Here is a 27942-nt window from a genome sequence, read left to right on the forward strand (position 1 = left end):
CTCTTGTACAAACTACTTCTAAGAATTTCTAATTATTCTCATAGATAATATACCGAACCACAGGTTATGATACTGTTTGCATTTATTTTTTCTCTATTATTAGTCACTCTAAGGAAACAATTAGAGCACCTATGGACACTGATTGATAACTTAGAGCAGTAATATCTGATAAAAAAATATATCGACATCCTTTTAATTGTGCAGTCTTATCGGTTAATAGTGGCTGGCGCGCAAATGATAATAAACTTAAATACCACCTAGAAATCATGCCACTTTTCGACCTTTTCCAATTTGTCAAAGGCAAAGCAAAATCTATTTTCCGATCTCAAAAACAGCAAAACGAAACAAAAAAATCTAGGTCCTTCTTCTAACTGGTCCGGTTTCCTTAAATACATTAAGAGAAAAGTTGGCTAATGGTGCAGCTGGCATTATCAACTTATCACTACACTTGTCTACAACACTGCACTAGTAGAGGTGGATTGAAATCGTAGCTTAAAAGGTCTGATCTACATTGTAAATTCACATCTAAACACTATAGATTAAATGTGTATACCTAACTACTCTGCCTTTGAACCTTCATTGGCAAAGCATTGCAGCATCTTGAATGCCTGCTGGGAGTTGCAACTGGCCAAGGCACCCCTGTAACACTCATAATAGTTAGGGTTTCTCATGAAAAGCACTCTGACCTCCATCCTCTTTTAGTGCAGATTTGCGCTTAACTGAATTGCTACACTGTGCATGCAACTGTGCATGTCTTGCTTTGCACTTGAGAGTACTTGCTCCCTTGCACAGGTGTTATGGTCGTGCTCACAATAATAAATATAATAACACAATAAGTGGAAATCCTTCGAACGTGCTGACAAGTAACGTAGGACCTTGCAGGTACCTTGAGGTACAGCCTTCTATACCTTCAGATTTCCCTGATTCCTGTGTTTGGAATGAGTGATCTGTTGGTGATTTATTGGCTGGTCCACACTTTTCAGAGAGTTGAGAGGTCTGGTGTGAGGGTCGAGAGCCAAGGGACTCTGCTGAGCTCTGAGGTCTGAGGCCTGCTCAGAATATCCCCCTCAGGGACCTCAAGCAAATCCAAGGCTCTCGCGTTCTCAAACCACCACCGGACCCTCCTCGCTTTTATATGTCCCCTTGCCCAGTTATTCAGCAAATCAGTTCTTGTCCACATCTTCAAGAACTGATCCAGCATTGCTGATCCAGCATGCTTCTACTCAGCCAAGCATTGAGACATTTAGACACTACCAGAAATGAGTTTGAATGAATATGGACAGTAGATGAACTGATATATGGATTGATTGGGAGTTTGCGGTCACCTGGAGATAGAGAAAGATTTGGTGACCTCAGTGTCAATGAGACTGAGGTAAATCATAATGAGGCGAAACTCAAAAGAAATGGTGGTGGGTGAGTCAGAGGTAAATGGTAAAAAGAGAAATGGATTATAGGCCTTTTTGGTTGTCACTTCAGTTCATGGCTTTTATCGTACATGTCATTTTGCCCCGAAAAGACTCAGAAGCGTTTTTTTTTTTTTTTCCTGATTATGCTGATGTCATTCATCTTTGAGATTCAATCCCAAGATGCAAAACGTCAGAGCTGTGGGTGGGTCTGCAGTGCTTAAAGTGAAAGGTCAAAGATCAAGGGTCATTCGGCCCTCTTTCACTGATTGATGAACTGAGGACACATCCTTCAGGTTTCAGACAGGCACATTTTAGAGAAACTAAAAACATCAGCGTATATCATTCTCAGGATGGATCACTACAATGACTGAATATATACAATATCAGGTCACACTATGGTTCGAGTGGTTGACTTAAACATGAAACAGATAAAAACATGGTCACATCCCCTGTTGAATACACAGTAATCTTTTCTTTCCTTATTTTGTACATTTTCACATAGTTGGACTAACTTCAAATCCAAGTTCTAAAGAAACGTTACAGCTCATTAAGGGTTTCCCTCCATTCCAAACAACACAAAGCTCTACAAGATGTTCATGAATACTGTATCAATAGAACAGATGAAATGCACTAGGAACAAGAGTAAAGAAAGAACAACAATACTACATGACCATGTCAATAAGGCTACTGACTCAATGAATGTACTCTTTTTCTTCTTCTTCTTCATTTTCTCCAATTCCCAATGAATGAAGCATACCAGTGGCTTATTATCTATTCATGAACTACCTCTAGAACATGTTCAGGTGATGCCCTCCAAAATGATGATTATACCCTTAGCCCAAAAATGAAAGAAAGGAGAATCTGCAAAAAAGAGAAGAGAGAAAATGAAACACACTGACTCTGGGCAGGATGCATTGGTTAAAACTCAAGATGGCCGTGTAGTGTAAACCATTGACCAGAGCTGAGAGGTCCAATAAAGAGAACGCTTGTCACTTGCAAAATCAAGGAATGACACATAATTTCAAAAGAGGCTGCTGTACAGTGTAGAAACGGACATTTCCGTCAGTCTCTTCCATGGGGATGGGGAAAGCAGTGGATCGGGTCTCCGGGCCTGCACTGTTGATGCCCCGAAATGCACAAGCCACTTCTGATTTCATGAGCTGCGGTTGGGAGAGGTCGATTACAGTATCGATAAAAAGCCGATGAGACGCTCTTTTTCTCTTGCAATCTTTTCTTTTAGCAAAAATATCATGCAGTCTTTAGTTCCGTACCCTCGAATGGGGGACTAATGTATGTTATTCGCTGTTTGTTTCAGAAGGAAAAGAATTCAAATACTTGAAATGTTTCTTTTGTATTATTCTTAAACATTCAAGTCATTCTATATAATACGTTTCTTTTTTTTTTTCTTTTTTACACCAGAAAAGTCCTTTAGATTTTACACACGCATGTGTATATAGAAATATAATATATAGAAATATGCATATACATATGTATCAACTTTTCATATATGTGTACACATATTTTCCAATTGTATCAAAGCCAATTCAATGTGCTCTCAAAATATGGCCCATGTTTCCTAGGGGAACGCATATCAATTCACATAATACAACCAATAGATAAGGTTGAAGAATCCAAAAGCGATAGGAAAAATGACCCGGGACCACTTGTCAATGGTGCTAACATCCGTCAAGTTGGGGATTTTGAGCTTCAGCTTGGACGAGCGCCTTCTTAGCCGGCAGTTGGCGCGACTACGCATGGCACTGCGGTCCAACGAGTGGTGGCTGAACCCATCCCGTGAACCCATGGGTTTGCGGAACTGCACTCCGGAGCTGTCAAAGGACATGACGGAGTTCCGTGAGTCACTGACGCTGCTGCCGACGTCGGACGGCATCACCTCATTGTTCATCTCCAAAGTGGTGAGAAGAATGTTTCCGTAAGCATCCACCTTGAAAGAACAAAAGAAAGAAAACTGGTCACGAGCGGCCAAAGGAAGGTTCACTTCCGTTCAACCTTTCATGCGGATGCAATATGTTGATGATGTGATGTAACAGTTACAACAAACTTTACCTGGCAAGAGAAAACTTTAGAAGAATTATTCAAAATACGATGGCTGACACACACACACACACACACACACACACACCCACACTAGTTAATGACAATATACTGTTTCAACTGATATGATTTCTAAATGCATGTACCCCGACTTTTCTTTGTTCCTCGAGATACAGATTTCTTCGCTGTGTATATGACCTGAGGGTGTTGCTTTGAAACGGCGCTGAAATGGAGTCCTTGCGATGTGAAAGAAAAAAATGAAGAGAACATTAAAACACCCATATAAACTGACAATCAAGAAACAATTTTCGAAGAATACAAAAGTGCATAAATATGAGGGTGAATAAGAGGAGCTTGCATAAAAGACACAGACACAAATGCCTTAATTCAGTCTAACTCTCATTTAGTAACTGAGCTTAGTCCACACAGTTGTTCTAAGTATGAAAATGGCTGACACATTTTGCGAAGGGAAAAATGAATCTGTCTATCTCTTACGGTACTTGGATTGAAGGAGAAGCCTGCGGCAATAAAGCAGTCTAGAATCGGATAGCATAATGACAACGAATTTGTAACTTTCCAAGCAAGAGGAACCTCTCTTAATAATGAAATGCAGCTTCAATCAAATGAAATATGTCACTGATTAAGTAAAGTGATGGTTAATGGGCTATTGAATGTTCATTTTTAGCAGTGATGTGAAGCAATTCATTCAAGAGATAGGCGTTATTTCGATGATTTAAGTTTTGCTTAAAAACTAAGTGACTACGTATTCATTTAGACATGCATGAACATAGTCTATGCTTATTGCATTTGTTTAAATTAGCTTTTAATTAGCACAAATGAACACGAACTCTGTAACCATTATAAAAGGTTTACAAGAGACCTTGCGTACCTGTTCCCTCAGTCGCTTCTCCTCATAGCGGGGACGCTCGTTGTTGGCTTTGTTTAGCCTTTCGTTGATCTTTTTCTGCTGCTGGGGTCCCCGTCCAAAGAACACATAGTTTACGAAGGCATATTCGAGCAGGGCCAGGAAAACAAAGACGAAGCAGCCCATGAGGTAGATATCGATGGCTTTCACATAGGGGATCTTTGGGAGGGTCTCCCTCAGGTGGGTGTTAATGGTTGTCATAGTGAGCACCGTAGTTACACCTGCAAGAAAGACATTTGAATGAACAATGTCATATTCATGCAACTTGCAACTGAGCTTTCGTGGACTACTTAACAGGGACGTCATGCCCTTACTTTATACGCCCAAAGTGAAATGAGAAATGCCTCTTTTTTTGCTTTTTAAACAAACTAAAGGTTTAACATACATTGCACTCCACTAATATTGGCACCCTTTTTATTATGAACAAAGGTGGTTGTTGGAAATACATTTGCATTGTTTATCCTTTTGATCTTTCATTAAAAAATTCACTACATTCTAATCTTTCATTGAAGTAAAACAATTGAAAGTTGGGAGAAACTAACTTTATGAAATACATTGTTCTCTAATGTATTTTGGACACAATTACTGGCATCCCTAGTAATTCTTATGAGTAAAATATCTCTGAAGTGTATTCCCATTCATATTTACATTAGTTTTAGCAAACCGGAGTGACTAGGAGCATGAAATTGTCCAGCAATGACTTCCTGTTCCACAGGATTATAAATATGAATAACACAAAGACCAAATTTCCACAGTCATCCATCACAAGGAGTAAAACCAAAGAGTAAAGTTCTGATGTACAGAACAAGATTGTTGAACTTCAAAAAATAGAAATTGGCTGTAGGAAAAGAGCTAAAGCATTGCAAATCCCAATTTCTACCACTAGGGCAATAATTAAGTTCCAATCAATTTAAGATGTTGCAAATCTGCCTGGAAGAGGATATGTGTCTATATCGTCTTAATGAAGTTAAAGTGTTCAAAGACTCTTCAAGGATCACAGCTGGAGAACTGCAGAGATTAGTTAAGTCTTGGGGTCAGAAAGCCTAAAACAACAGAATCAGACATCCTCTATATCACCACATTGTTCAGGAGGGTTTCACAAAAAAAAAAAAAAAAAAAGTTCCTCCTTGCTCATCCAAAAACAAACTCCAGCATTTTCAGTTGTCAGATACGACTAGAACTTCAAACAGCACCAGCTTCTATGATCAGGTGAAACTAAAAAAATAGTTTTTTGGCAGCAAACCCACCAGATTGGTTTGGTGTGAACAGAGATAAAAAAAAAAAAGTACCCCTATGTCCATGGCTAAACATACTGCGGGATCTTTAATATTGTGAGTCAATTTTTTTCTGCTGCATGGCAGATGCATGGCATCATGGATTCTATCAAATATCAACAGATACAAAATTTAAACCTGACTGCCTCTGTTAGAAATCTTATAATTGGCCGTGGTTGGATCTTCCATCAGGACAGTGATCCAAAACAAACATCAAAATCAACACAAAAATGTGTCATGTGGCACAAAATAACACTTCCGCCATGGCTGTCCTAGTTCCCTGACCTGAACCCTAGAAAACCAGTGGGGTGAACTGAAGAGAAGAAGCACCAACATGGAGCTGGGAATCTAAAGTATCTGGAGTGATTCTGTATGAAAGTATGGTTTCTGATCTCTGATCTCTAAACTCATCAGGCATTACAGAAGAAAACTCAGAGCTGTTATCTTGGGGGAAAAGATGTTGCAATATTCAGGTGTCAATATTTGTGGTCAAACATTTATTTCATAATGAGATTATAACCCCCCGCAAATTTACATTCTTTCACTTCAATGATAGGTTAGGATAGGATAGATTTTGTAATATTTTCAAATGAAAAAAGATAAAATGATGCAGGTTTATTTTCAAAGCCAACTTTGCTCATAATTACCACTGGTTTGCATAGCCCAGTACATGTGGAAAAAACAATAATAAAAAAAATGTCAGCTGATCAGTTCTCATTGAGATAAATAGGAATGCTATTTTAGACATTGATCTACATTAAAACATTGGATTAGTTTTGTTTTAATTTGTATAGCTGAATCGCTCACCTTATTAGGTAACACTTTATAATAACTATCCGTTATAACTAGTTAATAGATCATTAATAAACTGTTAGTTAATGGGTTATAAATGACTTGTTAAATAACAGTTAATAGTTTGTTAATTATTTATAACTATCTATTATAACTAGTTAATAGACCATTAATAAACTGTTCGTTAATGAGTAATAAATGACTTGTTAAATAACAGTTAATAGTTTGTTAATTATTTATAACTATCTATTATAACTAGTTAATAGACCATTAATAAACTGTTCGTTAATGAGTAATAAATGACTTGTTAAATAACAGTTAATAGTTTGTTAATTATTTATAACTGTGCCTTATAGATAGCCAATAGATAACTTACAAGCTGTTAGTTAACAAGTTATAAATGACTTGTTAACTGTATTTTAATGATTTATAACTATACCTAATAAATTAGTAATAGATCATGAACAAGCTGTTAGTAAATTACTTACTAAAGACTTGTTAAGTATCAGTTAATAGTTTATATATGTTATTGGGACGTTATTCTAAAGTTGTAACTATTCTTCATTTATTAACTGTTAGTAAATGAGGAATAGTTGCAACTTTAGAATAACGTCCCACTAACATACATAAGCTAATAACGAACACTTAACTAATACATTAACTCACACTTTACAGATCAGTTGTTCATAGTTTAACCACCTACTAATAAAAGTGAAACATGGTAGAGCAGCAAATGGATCGCCGCTGGTTCACTCAGTATAGAGGGTCCAAGGTGTGATAAAACATCTTCATATCAATAATGCCAATGGCTAGATTTTTATTTATTTTGTTTTCATGTTTAGCACAAAAAGTGCCCAAACCTCAGAAAAGCCTATGGGTGGAACAAGGTTGAGGTACAAAAATTGTGTATTTTAAATATCACATCAAATTTCTGTAGCTTGAACTTGTTCCATCCATTTGCTGTTCTACAAAGTACAAAGTCACTGGTATTAGTAGATGGTTAACTATGAACAACTGATCTGTAAAGTGTGAGTTAATGTATTAGTTAAGTGTTAGTTATTAGCTTGTGTATGTTAGTGGGACGTTATTCTAAAGTTGCAACTATTCCTCATTTACTAACAGTTAATAAATGAAGAATAGTTGCAACTTTAGAATAACGTCCCAATAACATATATAAACTATTAAATGATACTTAACAAGTCTTTAGTAAGTAATTTACTAACAGCTTGTTCATGATCTATTACTAATTTATTAGGTATAGTTATAAATCATTAAAATACAGTTAACAAGTCATTTATAACTTGTTAACTAACAGCTTGTAAGCTATCTATTGGCTATCTATAAGGCACAGTTATAAATAATTAACAAACTATTAACTGTTATTTAACAAGTCATTTATTACTCATTAACTAACAGTTTATTAATGGTCTATTAACTAGTTATAACGGATAGTTATTATAAAGTGTTACCCATTATTATACTTAATGGAAAACTTTTTGTGAAATCAGTGGCAAACAAAGTCAAAACTGAAACCGTTTGAACTTTGAACCATTTGACATGTGAAAGACTTCAACTTCTTTAATCATAGTTAAAAAAAGAAAGTAAAATCTAAGAATACTTTGAGCAGAACATATTCAGAATTATTGATATTGTTTTATACAGGGGAAAAAAAATCACTTCCTGCTGAACAAAACGTTAAAGGTTACCCAGGGCCACGCGAGCAGCAGAGGCATCGTAGTTAATCCAGAAGGAGACCCAGGACAAGATTGTGATCAGGATGGAGGGCATGTAAGTCTGCAGGATAAAGTAGCCGATGTTTCTCTTGATGCGGAAACTCAAAGACAGCCGAGGGTACGAACCTAGGGAGACACAAGAACCCAGCAGAAGCCAAAAAAGAGAGATGTCAACATGTAAGTGGAAACACAAAAGAGCAAGCACAGGAAAAATAGATCTACAATTTGCAATTGTCAAAGTCTGCACTTTGACAACGGATAGTCATTTTCCCATTTGTTCAAATGGAGCATTTAATTTCCCCAAAGCAATGGATTCCTTCCCAGGGACTAGTTCCATTCCAATTAAACATGGCAGAAAGTCGCAAACATGGCAGATTTTTCTGAAACCCCCTTCTCAGCAGGCAGCGTCTAAGTCCCTCTGAGAATTGTCACAAAAGCCTGCAGTGTCTTTTTTCCTATTTAGCTTTTTAATACAGGGAATTTGAGAGTGAAAAAAATACAATTATGTAACTAAAGAGCATGTCCTGTTAATGTGTTAAATCTGGTGTGTGGTTTAAGACAACTGTAAACAGCATGTTTCAAAAAGCCTTTCCAAGATTGGACTTCACATGCCTGCTTTAAAACTATGCCGCTACATGTACTGATTATTCAAATTAATAGGGCTATTTATTAACTGTTTGGTTCCAAACTCCCGGCACCTGGGTTTAAGTAAAATGTTTTCGGATAAGGATGCAATGAAACAAATTCCATCGGTAGCCTTTCAGCAGCAATTTTATCAGAGAAAAAGGGAAATAAATTGATCAGGCTGTAATTTAAATACAGTTGAAAATCGACTATACCTGACGCAAATCACAGCTTGCATATAGTTGAACAGTGCATTGCAATAACCTTAAATCTTCAGTAAATCTTATTTACAGGAATGCTCTTAGTGACCGTTTGACCATGCAGGCCATGGATTTAGTGCTGCTATTAACTCCATGTAGAGTACAATGTCAAAGTGGTTAAAACTACTAACTAAACTATATTTATAGCTGTACTGCAGTAACTACTACTGTATTTTTTCCAACAATTAGCAGTGTAACCTGTTTAAATTACACACCAAGTGACTCACTTTACTTGATTTGCAAGGACTGTCAGAATGAAACTATGCCCTAAAAAGAATCACACATTTCATTTGTTGTTGCTCATCACTCTTTTCAACTTTTAGTTTAGCCTTAGAATTCTGTTTAATTAGTTTTATTTATTGTAAATTTAGTGCTGCCCCAGTAATTGAGCTCCACGTTATCTTTGTGCCAGATAAGTAATGCACTGATTATCAAAAACATATTGTATTACAGTGCCTTGCAAAAGTATTCATACCCCTTAATTTTTTTCACATTTTGTTTTGTTGCAGCATTATGTTAAACGGCTTTAAATTAGTTTCCCCCCCACATCAATTTACACTCCATACACCATAATAATGACACAGCAAAAACCAGATTTGCAAATTTTACAAATTTATTAAAAATAAAACACTGAAATAAGTACATTGCATAAGTATTCATACCCTTAACTCAGTACATAGTTGAAGCACCTTTACAGCCTCAAGTCTTTTTGGGTATGATGTGACAAGCTTTGCACATCTGCATTTGGCAATTATCTGCCATTCTTTGCCTCACCTTTTCACCTCTCAAGCTTGGATGGGGGCTGGCAGACATTTTCTAGAGTCCTAGTTGTGCAATCATCTTCCATTATGGATAATGGAGGCGACATGCTTCTGTGAACCTTCAATGCAGCAGATTTTTTTCTGAACTCTTCCCTAGATCATTGCCTTAACGCAAGTCTGTCACTGAGCTCTACAGGCAGTTATCTTGACCTCAGGACTTGGTTTTTGCTCTGATATGCATTTTCAGCTGTTAGACTTTTTCTGAGAGGTGTGTGCCTTTCTAAATCATACTCATTCAAATGAATTTGCCACAGTTTAACTCCAGTCGAAGTGTAGTAACATCTAGAAGCAATATGAATGCTCCTGAGTTAAATTTCGAGTGTCCCAGAAAAGGGTATGAATACTTATGCAACGGGATCTTTTCAGTTTTTTATTTCTAATAAATTTGCAAAGTTGTTACAAACCTGTTTTGTGCTTTGTCATTATGGAGTATGAGATGTAGATTGATGTGGAAAAAAGTAATTTAAAGCAGTTTAACATAATGTTGCAACAAAACAAAACATCGATTGTTCTTTTTGGAGCCTTTGTGTGTGTATAGTCTTATTCCTTTTTTTTCTTCCCTTGGGAAAATAGCCACATGATAACTAACGTCATCACTTGAACGCCATCCGTGCTGGCTTTTGTTCACACAGACGCTTTCTGGGAACAAATTTTCTGGCATTCCGTGTCCAAGAAGGCTCTCTCAATGTAAACATCAGATAACCCCAAATGTTAATATCGATCATTAATCTTTTGTTCATGATTGGATATATAACATGCCAAGAGCATTGGATAAATGCAGACAAAGACACAAAAGTGATAAAATGTATAGGTTAAATGCAATGTAGGCTGTTCTGAGGTAAAGTAGTCAACATTTGTAGTGGATCAAAACCTTTCACCAAAGTTGTTCTAAAAGCAAAACAATATCCATACTCAGTGTTGGGGGTAGTGCATTACAAATAACATAAGTTACGTAATCAGATTGCTTTTTTTTCTTTTCAAAAAAACTAGTAAAGTAATGCATTACTTTTTTATTTACAAGATAATATCTGAGTTACTTTTTCAAATAAGTAACACCAGTTACCCCCCCCTCCATTTATTGATTGAAAGCTCTCCTGTTCCCATGTTGAGAGAAATTGGGAATAAGATGTTACTTTAGAACTTTACTTCTAGAATAAATGTGAAAATCCATTCATTCATCTCACTCACTCACAAAAAAACTAAACAAAAACAAAAACAATATAAAACAAAAACAGATAAAGTATTCCTCAAAATTAATAAAAACAGCGAAATGCAACTCAGAATATGACGCAAACCAGTAATAATTAAATATGTTAACTAACACAAATATCCATTATGTATTTAATGACATTTTATTAACCGGTGTCTTTGCTGCTGTCTTTGAATGATCCAGTTCAACCATACTAATAAGCAAAAATTACTCAAGATAAACTAACATTTGTTCTTCTTTTTTTGTTGCTGAAGCGTGTTGAACTTTCTATTTCTGTGTTCTACTCAAGCGGCAACCTTCGCTCTCTCTATTGAAACCAACATGGAACTGACTTAAACTGCAATTCATCAACTGGCCGCTAGAGACTGGCTCCAAAAGGGGGTCAATCCCATAGACTCCCCATGTTAAAATTCCTGACTTAACAGCAGAATTTTTTTTTAACTTTTTAGAGGGTAACACAATATTGTAATGCATTGCTTTTAAAAGCAACTTTTCCCAACAGTGCCCGTTCTTGTCTTCGGACAACTTTGATAAACTTTTTTGATCCACTTCAAATGTTGACTACTATATTTGGATCATTCTGCATGCAGCTGAATCATCCATACCTGTAGTAAACCTCACTTCCCTGGACACAAGACGTAGCTCCACAATGGAGAACTGAGGCAATTCCAGTTTGTCCACACCTGTCACGGCATTGTCCCCTCCTTGCCAGAAGAACACGATATCATCTGTGGTGTACCCATCTGCAGAGATTGTAGACAGTACAATAAATGTTTTAGCAGTATACAACCATAGCACTGTAGCACTGGACAACAACAGTTTTACATCTAGCAGAGAGGTCTCTGAGATGGAGATGAAAATTCTGTGCCTACTGGAAGGCACAGAACAAATTAGTTTATTTCCTACATCAATGGTGACAAAAATGTGATTTGTGTTTTAGTGAGGTGTAAATTGGTCTGCGTTGTGTGTCGTTATCAGCACTGTTAATTGCACAAATAAATGGTTCTGCTGTGCACCATCTTTGGTCGCTGTAATGTAGTTATGTATGCAAATGTAGTGAATGTCAACATTTCTAAAAAAAAAAAAAAAAAAAAAAAAGAAAAGAAAAAAACCTAAATCAAATTTAAACAATTTTATATTAAATATAAAAATCATTATTTGTCTCTGGTTTACAATCTCTAATATATACTGGAATACTGCTGCTTGTTGTCACTAGGGTTGCAAAGGGGTGGAACATTTCTGGTAAATTTCCAGAAACTTTCAAAAAATTACTGAAAAATTCTGGAAAGTTTCCAGAATTTCTGCATTGTTTTCAAAATTTACTGGGCATTTTCCACATTTTTGCAACCCTATTTGCCACACAATGAAAAGCATAAGAACGGTGCAAAGTGTAAATTATGCAATTCAGACAAATCTTATGATAAGTGCACAGTTTTTTTTTTTTTTTTTCATGGCAGGTTTACACATTTAATGCATTTAATTTACATGAGAATGTTTCTACAAACTATTTATGCATTAATGCACACTTAATGCACACTTTGTGTTTTTTAATGATTAACAAAGAAACTTGTCCTTATGTTTCATGAATATGGCCCACAGTGCAGTTAGTGACACCTAAGGCATTCAGTTATTGGAATAGCAAGCATTAGTGTTACTAAAGTAAGGAAATGTTGATACAAGCAAATCTAAAAAATTGTCATGCCTCAGCAGGCAGTAGCATCTGACCCATTGATCCGCAGTAAGCATGAAACAAAGTGCACAGTGTAATCATTTAAAACACAAATCTAGCTATTTGACTGGACTCCTCTGATGTATTCATGATAGACAGGGCACGGCGTCCTGGTACGACTGGCTGATCGATAGAGCAGGGCACCTCATTGATAAACCAGCAAACACCTTCAATCTTACCTACGTCTGTCAATTGTGCCATGAGCCCTCAGTGTCAACCCCCTACAAGAACATTTATCACTACTGACACCCAAAGACAGAGTGGGCAGGACTGCAGATATGGGTGATCGCTCTAAATGGGCTTAATGATTACGTTTGCTTACATTAGGTATCTGTGGAGTGTGACAGAGATAAGAAGCAAAAGTGAAATTGATGAGCTGGATGAGTTCAAACCGCTGTTGTCTATGGTCATGGTTTCTACAAGGTAATGTGGTAGGAACCTGAGTAAGAGTTGGCGTTTGTGCAGGTTGTGAAGATGATTAATGAACTTTAGATATCATGCCAGTGATGAAGTTTCTGATTCATTTCCTCAAATTTGTTCTTTTAAACAGTTGTTTGAATGATCTGATTGCTTGACACCATTGCATGGCATCTGGTTTTCTAGTTTGGCATATTATGCCCTCAACATTGCTGTAAATCATGTTTTTTCCCCCTTTTTTCCCTCTGTTTTTTTTTTTTTTTTTCAAAATTTCTTGCTTTCTGTGTTTCGCTGTTATATGGTAGGAGCAGAGCTGGGCAGATTACTTACAAATTGTAGTCTGTTACTGATTAAAGATTACATGATGACAACTGTAGTTAGTAAAGTCTACAGTCGTGGCCAAAAGTTTTGAGAATGACACAAATATTAGTTTTCACAAAGGTTGCTGCTAAACTGCTTTTAGATCTTTGTTTCAGTTGTTTCTGTGATGTACTGAAATATAATTACAAGCACTTCATACGTTTCAAAGGCTTTTATCGACAATTACATGACATTTATGCAAAGAGTCAGTATTTGCAGTGTTGGCCCTTCTTTTTCAGGACCTCTGCAATTCGACTGGGCATGCTCTCAATCAACTTCTGGGCCAAATCCTGACTGATAGCAACCCATTCTTTCATAATCACTTCTTGGAGTTTGTCAGAATTAATGGTTTTTTGTTTGTCCACCCGCCTCTTGAGGATTGACCACAAGTTCTCAATGGAATTAAGATCTGGGGAGTTTCCAGGCCATGGACTGAAAATTTCAACGTTTTGGTCCCCGAGCCACTTAGTTATCACTTTTGCCTTATGGCACGGTGCTCCATCGTGCTGGAAAATGCATTGTTCTTCACCACACTGTTGTTGGATTGTTGGAAGAAGTTGCTGTTGGAGGGTGTTTTGGTACCATTCTTTATTCATGGCTGTGTTTTTGGGCAAAATTGTGAGTGAGCCCACTCCCTTGGATGAGAAGCAACCCCACACATGAATGGTCTCAGGATGCTTTACTGTTGGCATGACACAGGACTGATGGTAGCGCTCACCTTTTCTTCTCCGGACAAGCTTTTTTCCAGATGCCCCAAACAATCGGAAAGAGGCTTCATCAGAGAATATGACTTTGCCCCAGTACTCAGCAGTCCATTCGCCATACTTTTTGCAGAAGATCAATCTGTCCCTTTTGTTTTTTTTGGAGAAAAGTGGCTTCTTTGCTGCCCTTCTTGACACCAGGCCATCTTCCAAAAGTCTTGTCCTCACTGTGCGTGCAGATGCGCTCACACCTGCCTGCTGCCATTCCTGAGCAAGCTCTGCACTGGTGGCACTCCGATCCCACAGCTGAATCCTCTTTAGGAGACGATCCTGGCACTTGCTTGACTTTCTTGGACGCCCTGAAGCCTTCTTAACAAGAATTGAACCTCTTTCCTTGAAGTTCTTGATGATCCTATAAATTGTTGATTTAGGTGCAATCTTAGTAGCCACAATATCCTTGCCTGTGAAGCCATTTTTATGCAAAGCAATGATGGCTGCACATGCTTCTTTGCAGGTCACCATGGTTTAACAATGGAAGAACAATGATTTCAAGCATCACCCTCCTTTTAACATGTCAAGTCTGCCATTCTAACCCAATCAGCCTGACATAATGATCTCCAGCCTTGTGCTCGTCAACATTCTCACCTGAGGTAACAAGACGATTACTGAAATGATCTCAGCAGGTCCTTTAATGACAGCAATGAAATGCAGTGGAAAGTTTTTTTTTTTTCGGAATTAAATTAATTCTCATGGCAAAGAAGGACTATGCAATTCATCTGATCACTCTTCATAACATTCTGGACTATATGCAAATTGCTATTATAAAAACTTAAGCAGCAACTTTTCCAATTTCCAATATTTATGTAATTCTCAAAACTTTTGGCCACGACTGTACACTCTTAAAAATAAAGGTGCTTCACGATGCAAGAACCTTTTTTGTCTAAATAGTTCCATAAAGAACCTTTAACATCTGAAGAACCTTTCTGTTTCACAAAAGGTTCTTTGTGGTGAAAGAAGGTAAGATAGAGATGGTTCTTTAAAGAACCTTTGACTGAATGGCTCTGTGTGGAACCAAAAATGTTTCTTCTATGGCATAGCAGTGAAGAAACTTTTAAAGCACATTTATTTTTAAGAGAGCAGGTTACTTATCTTTGGTAATGTATTTAGAGAACTTTTAGATTAGAAAAAGTAAAAAAAAAAATCACCATTAAATGTACCATACTGATATAAATAAGTAAAGAGAATATATATATATATATATATATATATATATATATATATATATATTAACATCATATTAACATCATAAAGTGCATTAAACAATACTTTATACCAGGGTTTCCCAAACTGGGCTTAATGCAAGAACTGAAGTGGGTTTGTAAGTTAATAAAAAGCTAACAGTTAGTTTAATCATAAAAATTTAAAATAAAAATAATTTAAACACATAGTTAGTTTGTTTACATGTCACTGTGACCATTAACTGACATCAGAGAACTGGAAACATGAACTGTGAATGTGTTTTTAAGTTATTTGAAATATTAACTTCCTCAAAGATTAAGTAAATATTTTATTTTATGGGTTTGCCTGATAAAAAAAAAAAAAAAAAAAAAAACATTTGTGAATCTCTGCATGCATTATATGAATCAACATTAATGAACATGAAAACAACAATGGCATTACATCCCAATTCTTCTAGGTCTGACATATTTTTGTCCAGATTTGGAAAACAGTAGTTATTGAAAATCACTAGATATGATGACGACATAGTGTTTCACAGCTACACTCTTAAAAATAAAGGTTCTTTGAAGGGTTCTTCAAGCGATGCCATAGAAGAACCATTTTTGGTTCCACAAAGAACCATTCAGTCAAAGGTTCTTTAAAGATCCATCTCTTTCTTACCTTTTTATAATCTGAAGAACCTTCTTTCGCACATAGAACCATTTGTGAAACAAAAAGGTTCTTCAGATGTTAAAGGTTCTTTATGGAACCATTTAGACAAAAAAGGTTCTTCTATGGCATCGTGAAGCACCTTTATCTTTAAGAGTGTATACATCCCAGTGTTTAGTAGCTTGTATGTACTCATGTAATCCATATAAAGTCATTGTAATCTGATTATGATCAATTTAAAATGTAACATTGTCTAATTACAAGTACTTAATTTGTATAATTTGATTACATAATCCAGATTACATGTAATCAGTTACTACCCAGCACTGGATAGGAGAAGCTATTACGCATCTCCTAAAAGGAACCTGATCTTATGACCAAAATGTACCTGTGGGAAAGTTTTTGCAAGACGTGAAATACATACCGCCATTTATATTTTGTGACACATTCGATGTGAAGTGTCTGAGTGGTGGCGCTAAAAGAGTGTTCGTACATATGGTACATTTTATGTGACGCTGTTTTTACATGGAATTCGTGCTCAAGGATTCCACATAATAACCGAGCAGGCTTGTTACATCCAGAAAGCGAAACCTATAGAGCTGTAATCATGACTGTATATGAAAATGTTTACAAGTGCTCATTGTTTTACTGCCTCTAGTGTTCATTTATGTTAGAAAATGCACTGATATGTACTGTACTTATTGGGTATGCATTTTGCATCTTGCGAAAAAGTTCCCACAGGTACGATTTCGTCATGAGATCAGGTAGTCTAAAAGAGTTCTGAACGCCTGGATCAAAACATGGTGAAGAAGAAGCAGAAACAAGCAATCGCATATGTAAAATAACACAATCATCCATCAATAAACATCATATAAACCTAAGTTACCAAATAAAATGTTGACCCAGGAAGCGGTATAAGATTGTGGAACCTATGTTTTGATCATTATTCTGAATCCAATCTGGATGTAGTCTTTGTCAAAAAAAAAAAAAATGTTTCAGCTTTTTGTTGATTAAAAAAGCTAAAATACATTTTTGATTTGTTTATTTTGGCATACTGCACATATTAATACAACAAAATATTCTGGGGGCCATGAAACTTGACCAAAAATAATGGTGATAATTTAAAAAAAAAATCTGGCAAGAAAAGAGTTATATTTTATTAGTATGTTTAATTAATACGGGTATTTATTGTAATTTTAATTTTCATGCTTCAATTCAGGTTTTTGCTACCATGATTCATCTTAAAAAACAAAAAAACAAAAAAACAAGCCAACCAAATATACAGCTGTGTAGAACCCTTCAAATCATGCTCTCTATTGGTGCAGTATGCTAGTATTACATCTTGAACATAACAGCATGTGTATGTGTGTTCACATTTCCTTTCACTTACAACTCTCAATCTCCAGGGTGCAGTTCTGTTCATCGAGAGGGTACCGTCTCAGGTCCATCATGCAGGCTGCTGTAGTGGTTATTCTGCAGAAAAGGACAGCAAGAAAAACAAGGAACGGATAGGAAAAAAAAAGGAGAGAGAGAATGAGAGAAACTGTTACCTTGGTAACCTTTAGGAAATCATAGCTTAGCCTTGACTGCACCATGTGAATATCTGAGTCATGAGTAATGTTTTGAATCTATTCTCTTATTCTAAGAAAAAAAAAGAAAGAAAAATGGACGAAAATGCAATTATTGCTAAGCAAATTGTGTTTGAGCTCTGTTGTTTTTTATTTTTTTTATTTGTTTCAATTAAAGGAGGCATCTTGATATCTTACGTGCTTTAATATTACTGTAATGTCCTGCAAAAGTATGATAAAAGAAAAGAATATTAAGAAATTAAATATGATGTTATGCATCTTAATCTGAAATGCAAACTATTACAAATTACATATTTTTAATTAGTATAATTGTGTTGAATAATACACATTATAAAAGATTTTAAAAAGGTTTTTCAAGCAATGCCATAAAATAACCATTTTTAGTATCACAAAGAACCATTCAGTCAGTACCTTTTTATAATTTGAAGAAGTGCTCACCTCCTCTTTTTGTAATATACAGTATATATTTTGAAGAATAATTTAAGAATAATCTACTGGCTCATTGGAAATATTTTATTTTGTCCAGTGATTGGCCCTAAAAGTGTGTACAGTTTTATCTTAAAAAGATGATTTATTATGTTGGTTGTACTGCGTATTGGCACAGACATGAAATGTCCGGTATGTGGTGCTAAAAAAGTTAAAGCTTCATCATGTTTATAAATAATGTATCACCTACACTGAACCCAACAGAGCAGTCAAAGCTCCATTCAGTGAGGTCATGAGGAGTACAGTTTTTACATTATGAAACAGATTTTTTAGAAGATCACTGATCAGAAGATGCCTTAATCAGTTATTGACAAGAATGAGTAACATCCAACTATTCATTTTCCAAACTGCTTGTCCCATGCTGGATGGTTGGCTAGTCCATCACATGGTTAGCTTGAGAAACATTGCTTACTTATTCTTTAAATTGGAAAATGGTTATTAAAAAATGAGCTTAAAACAAAAAATGAACACTGAAATATATATGCAAGCCATAGTGTATGTTAATTTCTGTTCAATTAATTGGTCAAACCAATTTACAAAATGGCTCAATAAACTGGTCTGAATAAAACTATGCTTATCCTTATAGGTACTTCTTTTTTCAGTAATAATTCTGCCCCATAGTCATAGACATAAATTCACAATGATATATGTGTATGGTAAGTAAATCAAAAAAACAAAAGTAGTATTTTATGTGGACTATTCTTTTTTTTTTTTCATATGGGTCAAAGACGTAAAAGGGTTTAAGCATAAAAACAACAAGTGTAATACTGCTTTAAATTGTTGTTGTCTTTCCAAAAATGAAAAAATAAAAATAAAAATAAAAAAAGGTTTTCTGTTTAATTTAATTTCATTGCATTTTTGTTTTTCTGAGCAAAAAATAAATATCATACATATTTCCCTAATTTTCAGAAGACACCCACTAAAATGTCATTCAATGTAACAATCTCGTCAGGCATTTTTACACCAAAAATCAATTTATTACGTATTTAAAGACAAATGACTTTCGCCCCAAATACTAATTAGTTGTAATTCTGCATTTTTTTTTTTTTTTTGTAATTTCTACATTTAAAACACAATTAGATTTAATATGCTCCCTTATTCATTAATATATTTTAAGTCAGAATATGCATGTTGTTTGAATTTTTACATAAATACTGTTACACTGAAAGACAATGTAACATTAATTCTACCAATTTGACATTTTATTCTCCAAAAACTTATTTGAAACCTTAAAAGTAGACACTTTACTTACATTTAATGTGCTTTCTATGGGCATAAAATCACTTTTGTAAATTCACTTCATTTTAAGGTGACCTTATCATAGTGTAATAGTACATTTATAAATCTAATATTAATTAACAACATGTAATTACTACATGGTTAGGTTTAGGATTAGTGTTTGATTTGATTTATTGCATCGAATTATGCATAATTCTGTGCTAATACTATAGTAAGTACATGAAACGTATACTATATTATGTTATTAACGTATATTATATTATAATACATTATATTATATCTTTGTTAGTGTGTGTACACACACAATCGCTGAATCATTAAGTATGGTAAGTTCAGAGCACATCATCAACAAAATGCAAGAACGGGCCAGATTTTAACAGCTATGCAGAACATTTTGACAATGTTTCAAAACACGGAGCTCATTTCTCAACACTTTGCACAGCTGCTTCTGGGTACCTTGAGACAAAATGTAAGTTAGTTAGCACTCGCTTATCAGAAACGCATCTCTCAGCACCCTCAGCATTTAAAGTAATAGTTCACACAGAAATGAAACATCTGTCATTATTTAGTCATGTCATCCCAAAATGTATGACGCTCTTTCTTCTGTGGATCACCAAAAAGCAGCTTTTTGCAGCTCTTTTACAAAAAACAATCACATGTGTCATAAAAAAGCACCATAAAGTAATAATATTACTTCATGATAATTAAAGAGAAATAAATGAGTTTGGAATATGTTTCACAAGAAAATTCTGTTTCAGGTTTTCTACTTCAGAATCTCACGTATTCAAGCGTTACTTGCCATTTCTTCGTAATTGCCTGGACAAATTTATAGATGTAAATATGCAGTCCTCAGACATATTCATGTCATTGTATTTAATCACCGATATGACAGTCTTATTCTCTCTGACTTCAGTCTCTTATCCCTGTCCACCTTCCTCTAGTCTGACTTCATGCTGGGTTTGGGAGTTATTGGAGCCTCATGCTTAGTGCTGACTCAGTCTCTCCAGGGACCTTCTGGCTGGTCAAATCTTATGCTGACAGACGTGTTCGCTTTAGTGAAAAGCTCTGATGTACGGAGTATTGTGATGGACAATAACGATCATTCGAGACTCTAGTCTATAAAGTGACAGTGTGGGATTCTTCAAAGCTTCATGGAATTCAGATTAACACCATGTCCTAACCAGATGCATCACAATACAAGATAAAAGATATCTACTTAGTTTTAATTACAGTTTTTGTCCTAACCATACCGTGACGAGTAACAGGATTCTAGTCTCTGATGTGGCAATGTGCTTGAACGCTATTAATGGTTTAATTTGAGTTTGTACACTCTTAAAAATAAAGGTGTTTCATGGTGCCATAGAAGAACCTTTTTTGTCTAAATGGTTCCATAAAGAACCTTTAACATGTTTCACAAAAGGTTCTTTGTGGCAAATAAGGTTCATCAGATTATAAAAAGGTAAGCAAGAAATGGTTCTTTAAAGAACCTTTGCCTGAATGGTTCTTTTTGGAACCAAAAATGGTTCTTCTCTTGCATTGCTTGAAGAACCCTTTGAAGCTTTTTTATTTTTCAGAGTATATATATCATTGTCTATGACTTTAATAGTCATTATGACAGCAACAGTGGATAATTTACCTCAAACCTTGAATATAAGGAATGTTTAAACTGTGGACTTTGTGTAAACAAACAAATGCATTCCATGGCAAAGATTGTATCTGTCACTGTGCATGTATTTTGCATATTTTTAGTAATTTAATTAAGTACTTATCAATGGAAGTTTGGTAGAAGTTTTTCCCCAGAACTCAACGTGGCAACACATATATGAAATTGTCCTTGTGTTAAGCTTCCAAAATAAATATAATAGGAGCAAAATCATAACGCATCTACAGATTTTGCTGAAAGATGGAGACTGACTCATCTCGTCTATGATGTTGCGAGTGACAAATGACCTGCTCTGTCTGTCACTGATATGCAATAAAAACAGAAACAATCCCATTGTGATAAAGAAATAAAAATACTGCAGTGTAGTTTAAAATAGAAAAAAAAAAAAAAAAAAAACTGCACTGTACAGTTTTATGCCTATTTAGAAAATAAATAAATAAATAGAAAAAGTTTAATGCAAACATGCAAAATCATGCAGAATTGAGGGTGTGTGGAATTAAAACAAAATTAAATTAAAAATCATTATAAAACTGCTGTAAATGTACTTTTAATTACAAATAATTTGCATGCAAATAAATAAAATAACTGTATGTGTTTTTGCTTTTATGTGTGCCTGTGATCTTGAGGTAATTAATCTAGCATTACTTGAATATTGTAATATTTGTATAACACAAAAAAACATTTATGAAACAACCCTCTCATTTCGTGTTATATATAACCTCGACACACAATAGCAGTGAACGTAGCAACAGGAAACGGCATACGCATGACGGTGGAGTTAAATTAGGTAACGGAGCATGGGTGTAACATAGTAATGTAGCTATTACACTGCCTTCTGTGCATTTCACTGTGAGCGTCCTATAATTAACACGGAGGGTTGTGTTTGTTTTTAGCTTCAAAACGTTTCGAAATGCAACCTCTGTATGTGGCTAAGGAGCAAACAGCATCTGCAAAAACACTTTATTTATATATAACATACTTTGTGCAATAACAGCTGCTTGTTTGTGTTTTTCATCTGTTTTCACTTCATGTCACTCATATTTCTTCATTATCATTCTTTCTCGGAAAAGTGGAGTAAACAGTTACCTTAGATGCGGAGTGTAAACAATCTATAAAATACGTTGCTTGCTTAAAACCCTTGAATACAAGCATTAGCTTTCTCCTCCAAAACCCTATAAAGCACAAACTACTGCATATTTATAAATCTGTACATTTGTGGGTCATATGGAGGATGCTTTGCATACATACTGTAGCTGTGCTAAAGCTGACTAAGGCACATTAATTCGAAATCCCTTTTTAGACACAGCAGGGCATGATATGATAATTAAACATTAACAACAGCCCTGACTGATGAATAATTTACAGCCAGCAAAGACCCATCTTAAGACGTTATTAAGAGTGGATGTATCGATACTGCAAACATCCGAGCTGTGGTTCCGCTTACATTTAAATTTTCGGTTTGAGAGACCCTCTGGGGAAAAAAGCAACCGACCTGTGGCCTCACTGCGATTCCTCGATTCCACCTGTGCCAGAGCCTCTTGGAAGAGGAAACAGATTGTCGTCTTTCATTGTTGATAGATTGATTGAGTGGGGCACCCAGAGCAAACTCTCTGGCTTGCCGATGCGGTTCTGGGTTCATGCGTTGCACAGTGAGGAGGGAAAGCGGGTTGTTTTTAAACTTGTGTCTCTGTTTATCCAAAGAGAGATGACATTTGAGACAAAACTTCTTATGTGTAACCATTTAGACATGATTTTATGGCTGGGATTAGATGGTTGACTGTTAGTTTTATATGTTACAGGGATAGTTTACCCAAATGAAAACTTTGCCATTAATTACTCACCCGCATGTAATTCCAAACCTGTAACACCTTCACTCATCTTTGGAACACAAATTAATATATTTTTGATGAAATCCAAGAGCTTTCTGACCTTGCCACGTTCAAGACCCAGAAAGGTAGTAAGAACATCGATAAAATCCATGCTACAAAAATACTTTTTATGCACAGAGAAAACAAAATCATCAACTTTTTATTAAAGGGTTAGTTCACCCAAAAATTAAAATTAGCCCATTATTTACTCACCCTCCAGTCATCCTAGGTGTATACTACCAGTCAAAAGTTTGGACACATTTTCCCATCAAAGAGAACAGGGAAGTGTGTCCAAACTTTTAAATGGTAGTGTATATGACTTCCTTCTTTCAGACAAATCCAATCGGAGTTATATTAAAAACAAGCCTGCCACTTCCAAACTTCAGAATGGCGAGTGTTTCTCTTTACCAGTCCAAAACAAAGTCCAATAAAGTGCATCTATCCACAATAAAAAAGTGCCTCAAACTGCTTCAGGGAGTGATAAAAGGCCTTCTGTTGCGAATCGATGCATTTTTGTGAGAACAAATCATTTTATAATCACTTTAATCTACACTATATTGCCAAAAGTATTGAGACACCCCCTTCTAATGAAAAGCTGAACACCTGAATGGACTTTAAATGCAGACCTTGAGTGAAAAACTTATCACCAAACACTAATGACTTGTACGTATGGGTACAGTCATTTTAGACAAATCCAAAACTGTTGCAACTGAGACAGAAATACAATTTCTAAATGCAATAAGTGTATTTCCATATACTATTATTTTGGAAGTGCCTTTTTTTGTACTAAAGAAGGGGGTCTCCCAATACTTTTGTCCCATGTAGTGTATGTACAAGTCATTGGTGTGTGGTGAAGAGTTTTTGGCTCAAGGTCTGCATTTGAAGTCACACCAGAGGTCTTCAGCCAGGATTAGGACTTGGCTTTATACAGACCAGTCAAGTTCTTTCACAGGGATTGAATCAATCCTTGCAGACCAAGGAGATGATCGTGGACTTCAGGAGGAGCAGACACCTCCCCCCCCCCTCCCCTGTACATCGGAGGGACAGCGGTGGAAGTGGTCTCGTGCTACAAGTACCTGGGCGTCCACATCTCTGACGACCTCACCTGGAGCACCAACACTTCCTGCCTGACTAGGAAGGCACACCAGCGCCTCTATTTTCTCAGAAGGCTGAGGCGCGCTGGACTGGGGAGCTCAGTCCTTACATCGTTCTACAGGTGTGTGGTGGAGAGTGTCCTGTGCTCCTGCATCACTGTGTGGCACGGCAGCTGCTCTGCAGCAGAGAAGAAGGCTCTGCAAAGGGTGGTGAAAGCGGCACAGGGGACTGTGGGACACAGCCTATCCACCACCACGGACATCTACACCTCCAGATGCAGGAAAAGGGCCACTTGCATCAGGAAAGACCCCACTCACCCTGCACACACACTGTTTGTCCCTCTCCCCTCAGGCAGGAGGCTACGGAGCATCAAAAGCAGGACCACCAGACTGAGGAACAGCTTCTTCCCGGAGGCTGTGAGATTATTAAACTCAGGAGATCTTCGTAGCCCCCCTCTCACCCCTACATACAGTGAACAATAGCCACCCCCATGGACAGACTGTTTGCACTGTTTTTGCACTGCACTGCCACTTTAACTACATTGCAAACTACCTCTACTGCACAGAACTACCACGGTCCATTTTACAGTTTACAGTTTTTTTATTTATAGTTTTTATTTATTTAAATATTCTTTTTATTATGGTTTTTGCAAACACAAAAAACAAACAGTAACAGACAAACAGACCCTTCACATAACAAACATCTGTGCAATGTGTAAAATGAAGCACAAAAATAAGACAAAAAGGAGAATGGCGGTATACAAGACTAACATATCCAACAAAGAGTAATTACAATAATTGTGAATATTATAAATAAATAAAAAATATTGCTACCAATCTAAAATAATTGTGTACATCACTAATCCTTGTAGCTCAACAGAAAAGAAAAAACGGGTTCCCACATTTTGTCAAATTTTTCAGAGTTCCCAGAGATGGTGTATCTGATTCTTTCCAGGTGCAAAGTAGAAGTAAGTCCAGTTAACCAGTCAGAAAAGAGAGGCCTTACATTTTTCTTCCACAAAAGCAGAACAACTTTCTTAGCTACAACCATGCCATATTGGACAGGTAACCGTACCTTCGGATTAAGAGATTCAAGCAAATCTGACCAACCAAAAATTGCTATCATTGGGTCGGGGAGTAGAACACAGTTATAGACCTTGGCAAAGAACTCGAATATTTCAAGCCAAAAATTCTGAATTTCTACACAAAACCAGAAAAGATGTGCCAGAGTACCCTCTGCAACTTTACATTTATCACATATGGGGGAGACGGAAGAATAGAATTTGCTAAGCTTAGTTTTAGAATAGTGAAGTCTGTGTAGTACCTTGTATTGAATAAGTTGATGTCTTGAATTTATAGAACATGAATAAACAGATAAGAGGCATTTATCCCAATCATTTTCAGTAACCTGAATGCCTAGGTCTTCTTCCCAAGCAGCTTTCAAATGAAGGGAAGAAAAGTTTGTTTCATCTTTAAAAGCATTAACAAATAAAGAGATTAGACCCCTAGCATCAGGAGAATTTGAAAACAAATCAAACATTTTGCATTCTAAGGAGAAAACCTCAAAATTTGAGATATTTACACGAACATAATGCCTGACCTGAAGATATCTGAAAAAATGAGAAGAAGGAAGGTTGAATCTCTCGCTGAGCTGGGAAAAGGAGGCAAAAGACTTATCAATGTATAGATTTTTAACACTGAGAATTCCTTTGCTTTGCCATTCCTTAAAAACTTTATCTGTAAGAGAGGGTTTAAATGCATGATTGTAACAAATAGGAGTAAGTGGGGAAGTATTTGGTAACTTGTATACCCTTCTAATTTGGTACCATATTTTGATAGAGTTGTTCAGAATTAAATTATTTTTTGGAACCTCTTTATTAGGCAGAGGGGCTGCAAAAAGCAAAGCAGAAAGGGAAGAGTGAAAGGCACTTTGTTCTATCGCTAACCAAGAGGGAGTGTCTGCTTGAACCATGCCAGGAAAAGAATCTCGCCAATACATTAAAACTCTGCAATTTGCCGCCCAGTAATAATGACGAAAATCAGGCAAACCTAGACCCCCCAAATTCTTAGGTTTATGCAAATGAGTCTTGGATATACGAGCACTTTTATAACCCCAAATAAAAGGCATAATAATGGATTCAAGCGATTTAAAGAATGATTTAGGTAGAAAAACAGGTACATTTTGAAAAAGATATAAGAATCTCGGAAGGCTAACCATTTTAACTGCATTGATGCGGCCAATCATTGATGTTGGGAGTGATCTCCATCTTTCTATGTCCTGCTTCAAGTTATCAAGTAACGTGAGAAAATTCAATTTAACTAAATCCTTTGGATTCTTAGGGACAACTACACCGAGATATTTAATCATATCCAAAGCCAATTTAAATGGCATACTCTGCATAAAATCTGGATCTATATTGTTGCTGATGGGCATGAATTCGCTTTTTTGCCAATTAACAGAATAACCTGAAAAGTTGCTAAATGTGTTTAATAAATCCAGCAGCAGGGGAACAGAGTGCTCTGGATCTGAGAGGTATAAAAGAACGTCATCAGCATAAAGAGATATTATATGATCTACCTGACCTATCTTTAAAGACGGGATCTGCGGATGGTGTCTAATAGCAATTGCCAAAGGTTCTATGGCAATAGCAAACAACAGGGGTGAAAGTGGACACCCCTGTCGTGTGCCCCTATGCAACTCAAATTGTGGTGATCTATCAAGATTAGTTAAAACAGATGCACACGGATGATGATACAACATACTGACCCAGGAAGAAAACCGATCTCCTAAATTAAATTCTTTAATAGTAGTTAAGATATAATTCCATTCCACTTGATCAAAAGCTTTTTCCGCATCTAATGCTATAATTGCCAATTTAGAGTGAGATTTTTGTTTCGAATAGATAATATTTAGAAGACGTCTAACATTGAAAAAGGAGAATCTATTAGGGACAAAGCCAACCTGATCGGGGTGAATAATAGTTGAAATGCATTTGTTTAATCTAGTTGCCAAAATTTTGGTGAACACTTTTAAATCAGTATTAAGAAGAGCAATTGGGCGAAAAGAGGACACGTTCGTCTCATCCTTGCCTCTCTTAAGAAGTAAAGAAATATTGGCGAAGTAGAGAGAAGGAGGAAATTTCTGCTCACAAAACGAATGATTGAACATCCGTAACATAAGAGGTGCAATCTTACCAGCATATTTCTTATAGAATTCGATACAAAAGCCGTCAGGGCCAGGAGCCTTCCCATTAGGAAACGCATTAAATGCATCCAGTATCTCTTGAATAGTAATGTCGGCATTTAACATTTCCTGGTCAGCATCGCTTAATTTTGGAAGGGGGAGAGAATGAAGAAAGTCTGCAATAGCCTCCAAAGATACAGAAGTCTTGGATTTGTACAAATCTGCATAAAATTCCATAAAGCGTTTATTAATTTCCTTTGGATTAGTCAAAATTTTACCATCTTTATCAGCAATATGATGAATTGATCTGCTAGCATACGAACCCCTTAATTGCTGAGCTAATAGTTTATCTGGTTTATCCCCAATCTCGAAATGTCTCTGTTTAATTTTTAACAACATCTTATTCACCTGATCCGAAGTAATCTTATTGTATTCATACCTAAGTGACATAATATCATTTAAGACAGAGGAGTCTGCGGTATCCCTATATAATTTTTCCAACTGGGTAAGATGTGCATCTATCTCCGCTAAGCGTTTTTGTCTGATTTTCTTTGCAGCTGACTCATAGGAAATTATATGTCCCCTCATTACTACTTTAAAAGTTTCCCATAACACAGAGTCAGAA

At 36.1% G+C, this 27942-nt stretch overlaps 1 protein-coding gene across 1 annotated transcript in view; it reads right to left on the reverse strand.

Moving 5' to 3' along the window:
• Positions 1 to 2997: 2997 nt before the first annotated feature.
• Positions 2998 to 27942, reverse strand: part of gabrb4 (gamma-aminobutyric acid type A receptor subunit beta4) — a 58616-nt gene continuing 33671 nt past the window's right edge. The window contains exons 4-8 of the mRNA XM_073824314.1: positions 17585 to 17667; positions 11706 to 11843; positions 8159 to 8311; positions 4351 to 4607; positions 2998 to 3351 (exon numbers count right to left, since the gene is read on the reverse strand). Coding sequence (XP_073680415.1) covers positions 2998 to 3351; positions 4351 to 4607; positions 8159 to 8311; positions 11706 to 11843; positions 17585 to 17667 — 985 coding nt within the window. The remainder of the gene's footprint in view (positions 3352 to 4350; positions 4608 to 8158; positions 8312 to 11705; positions 11844 to 17584; positions 17668 to 27942) is intronic.

The sequence above is a fragment of the Garra rufa genome, chromosome 19 (assembly GCF_049309525.1).
Source record: "Garra rufa chromosome 19, GarRuf1.0, whole genome shotgun sequence".
NCBI classification, from domain to species: Eukaryota; Metazoa; Chordata; class Actinopteri; order Cypriniformes; family Cyprinidae; genus Garra; species Garra rufa.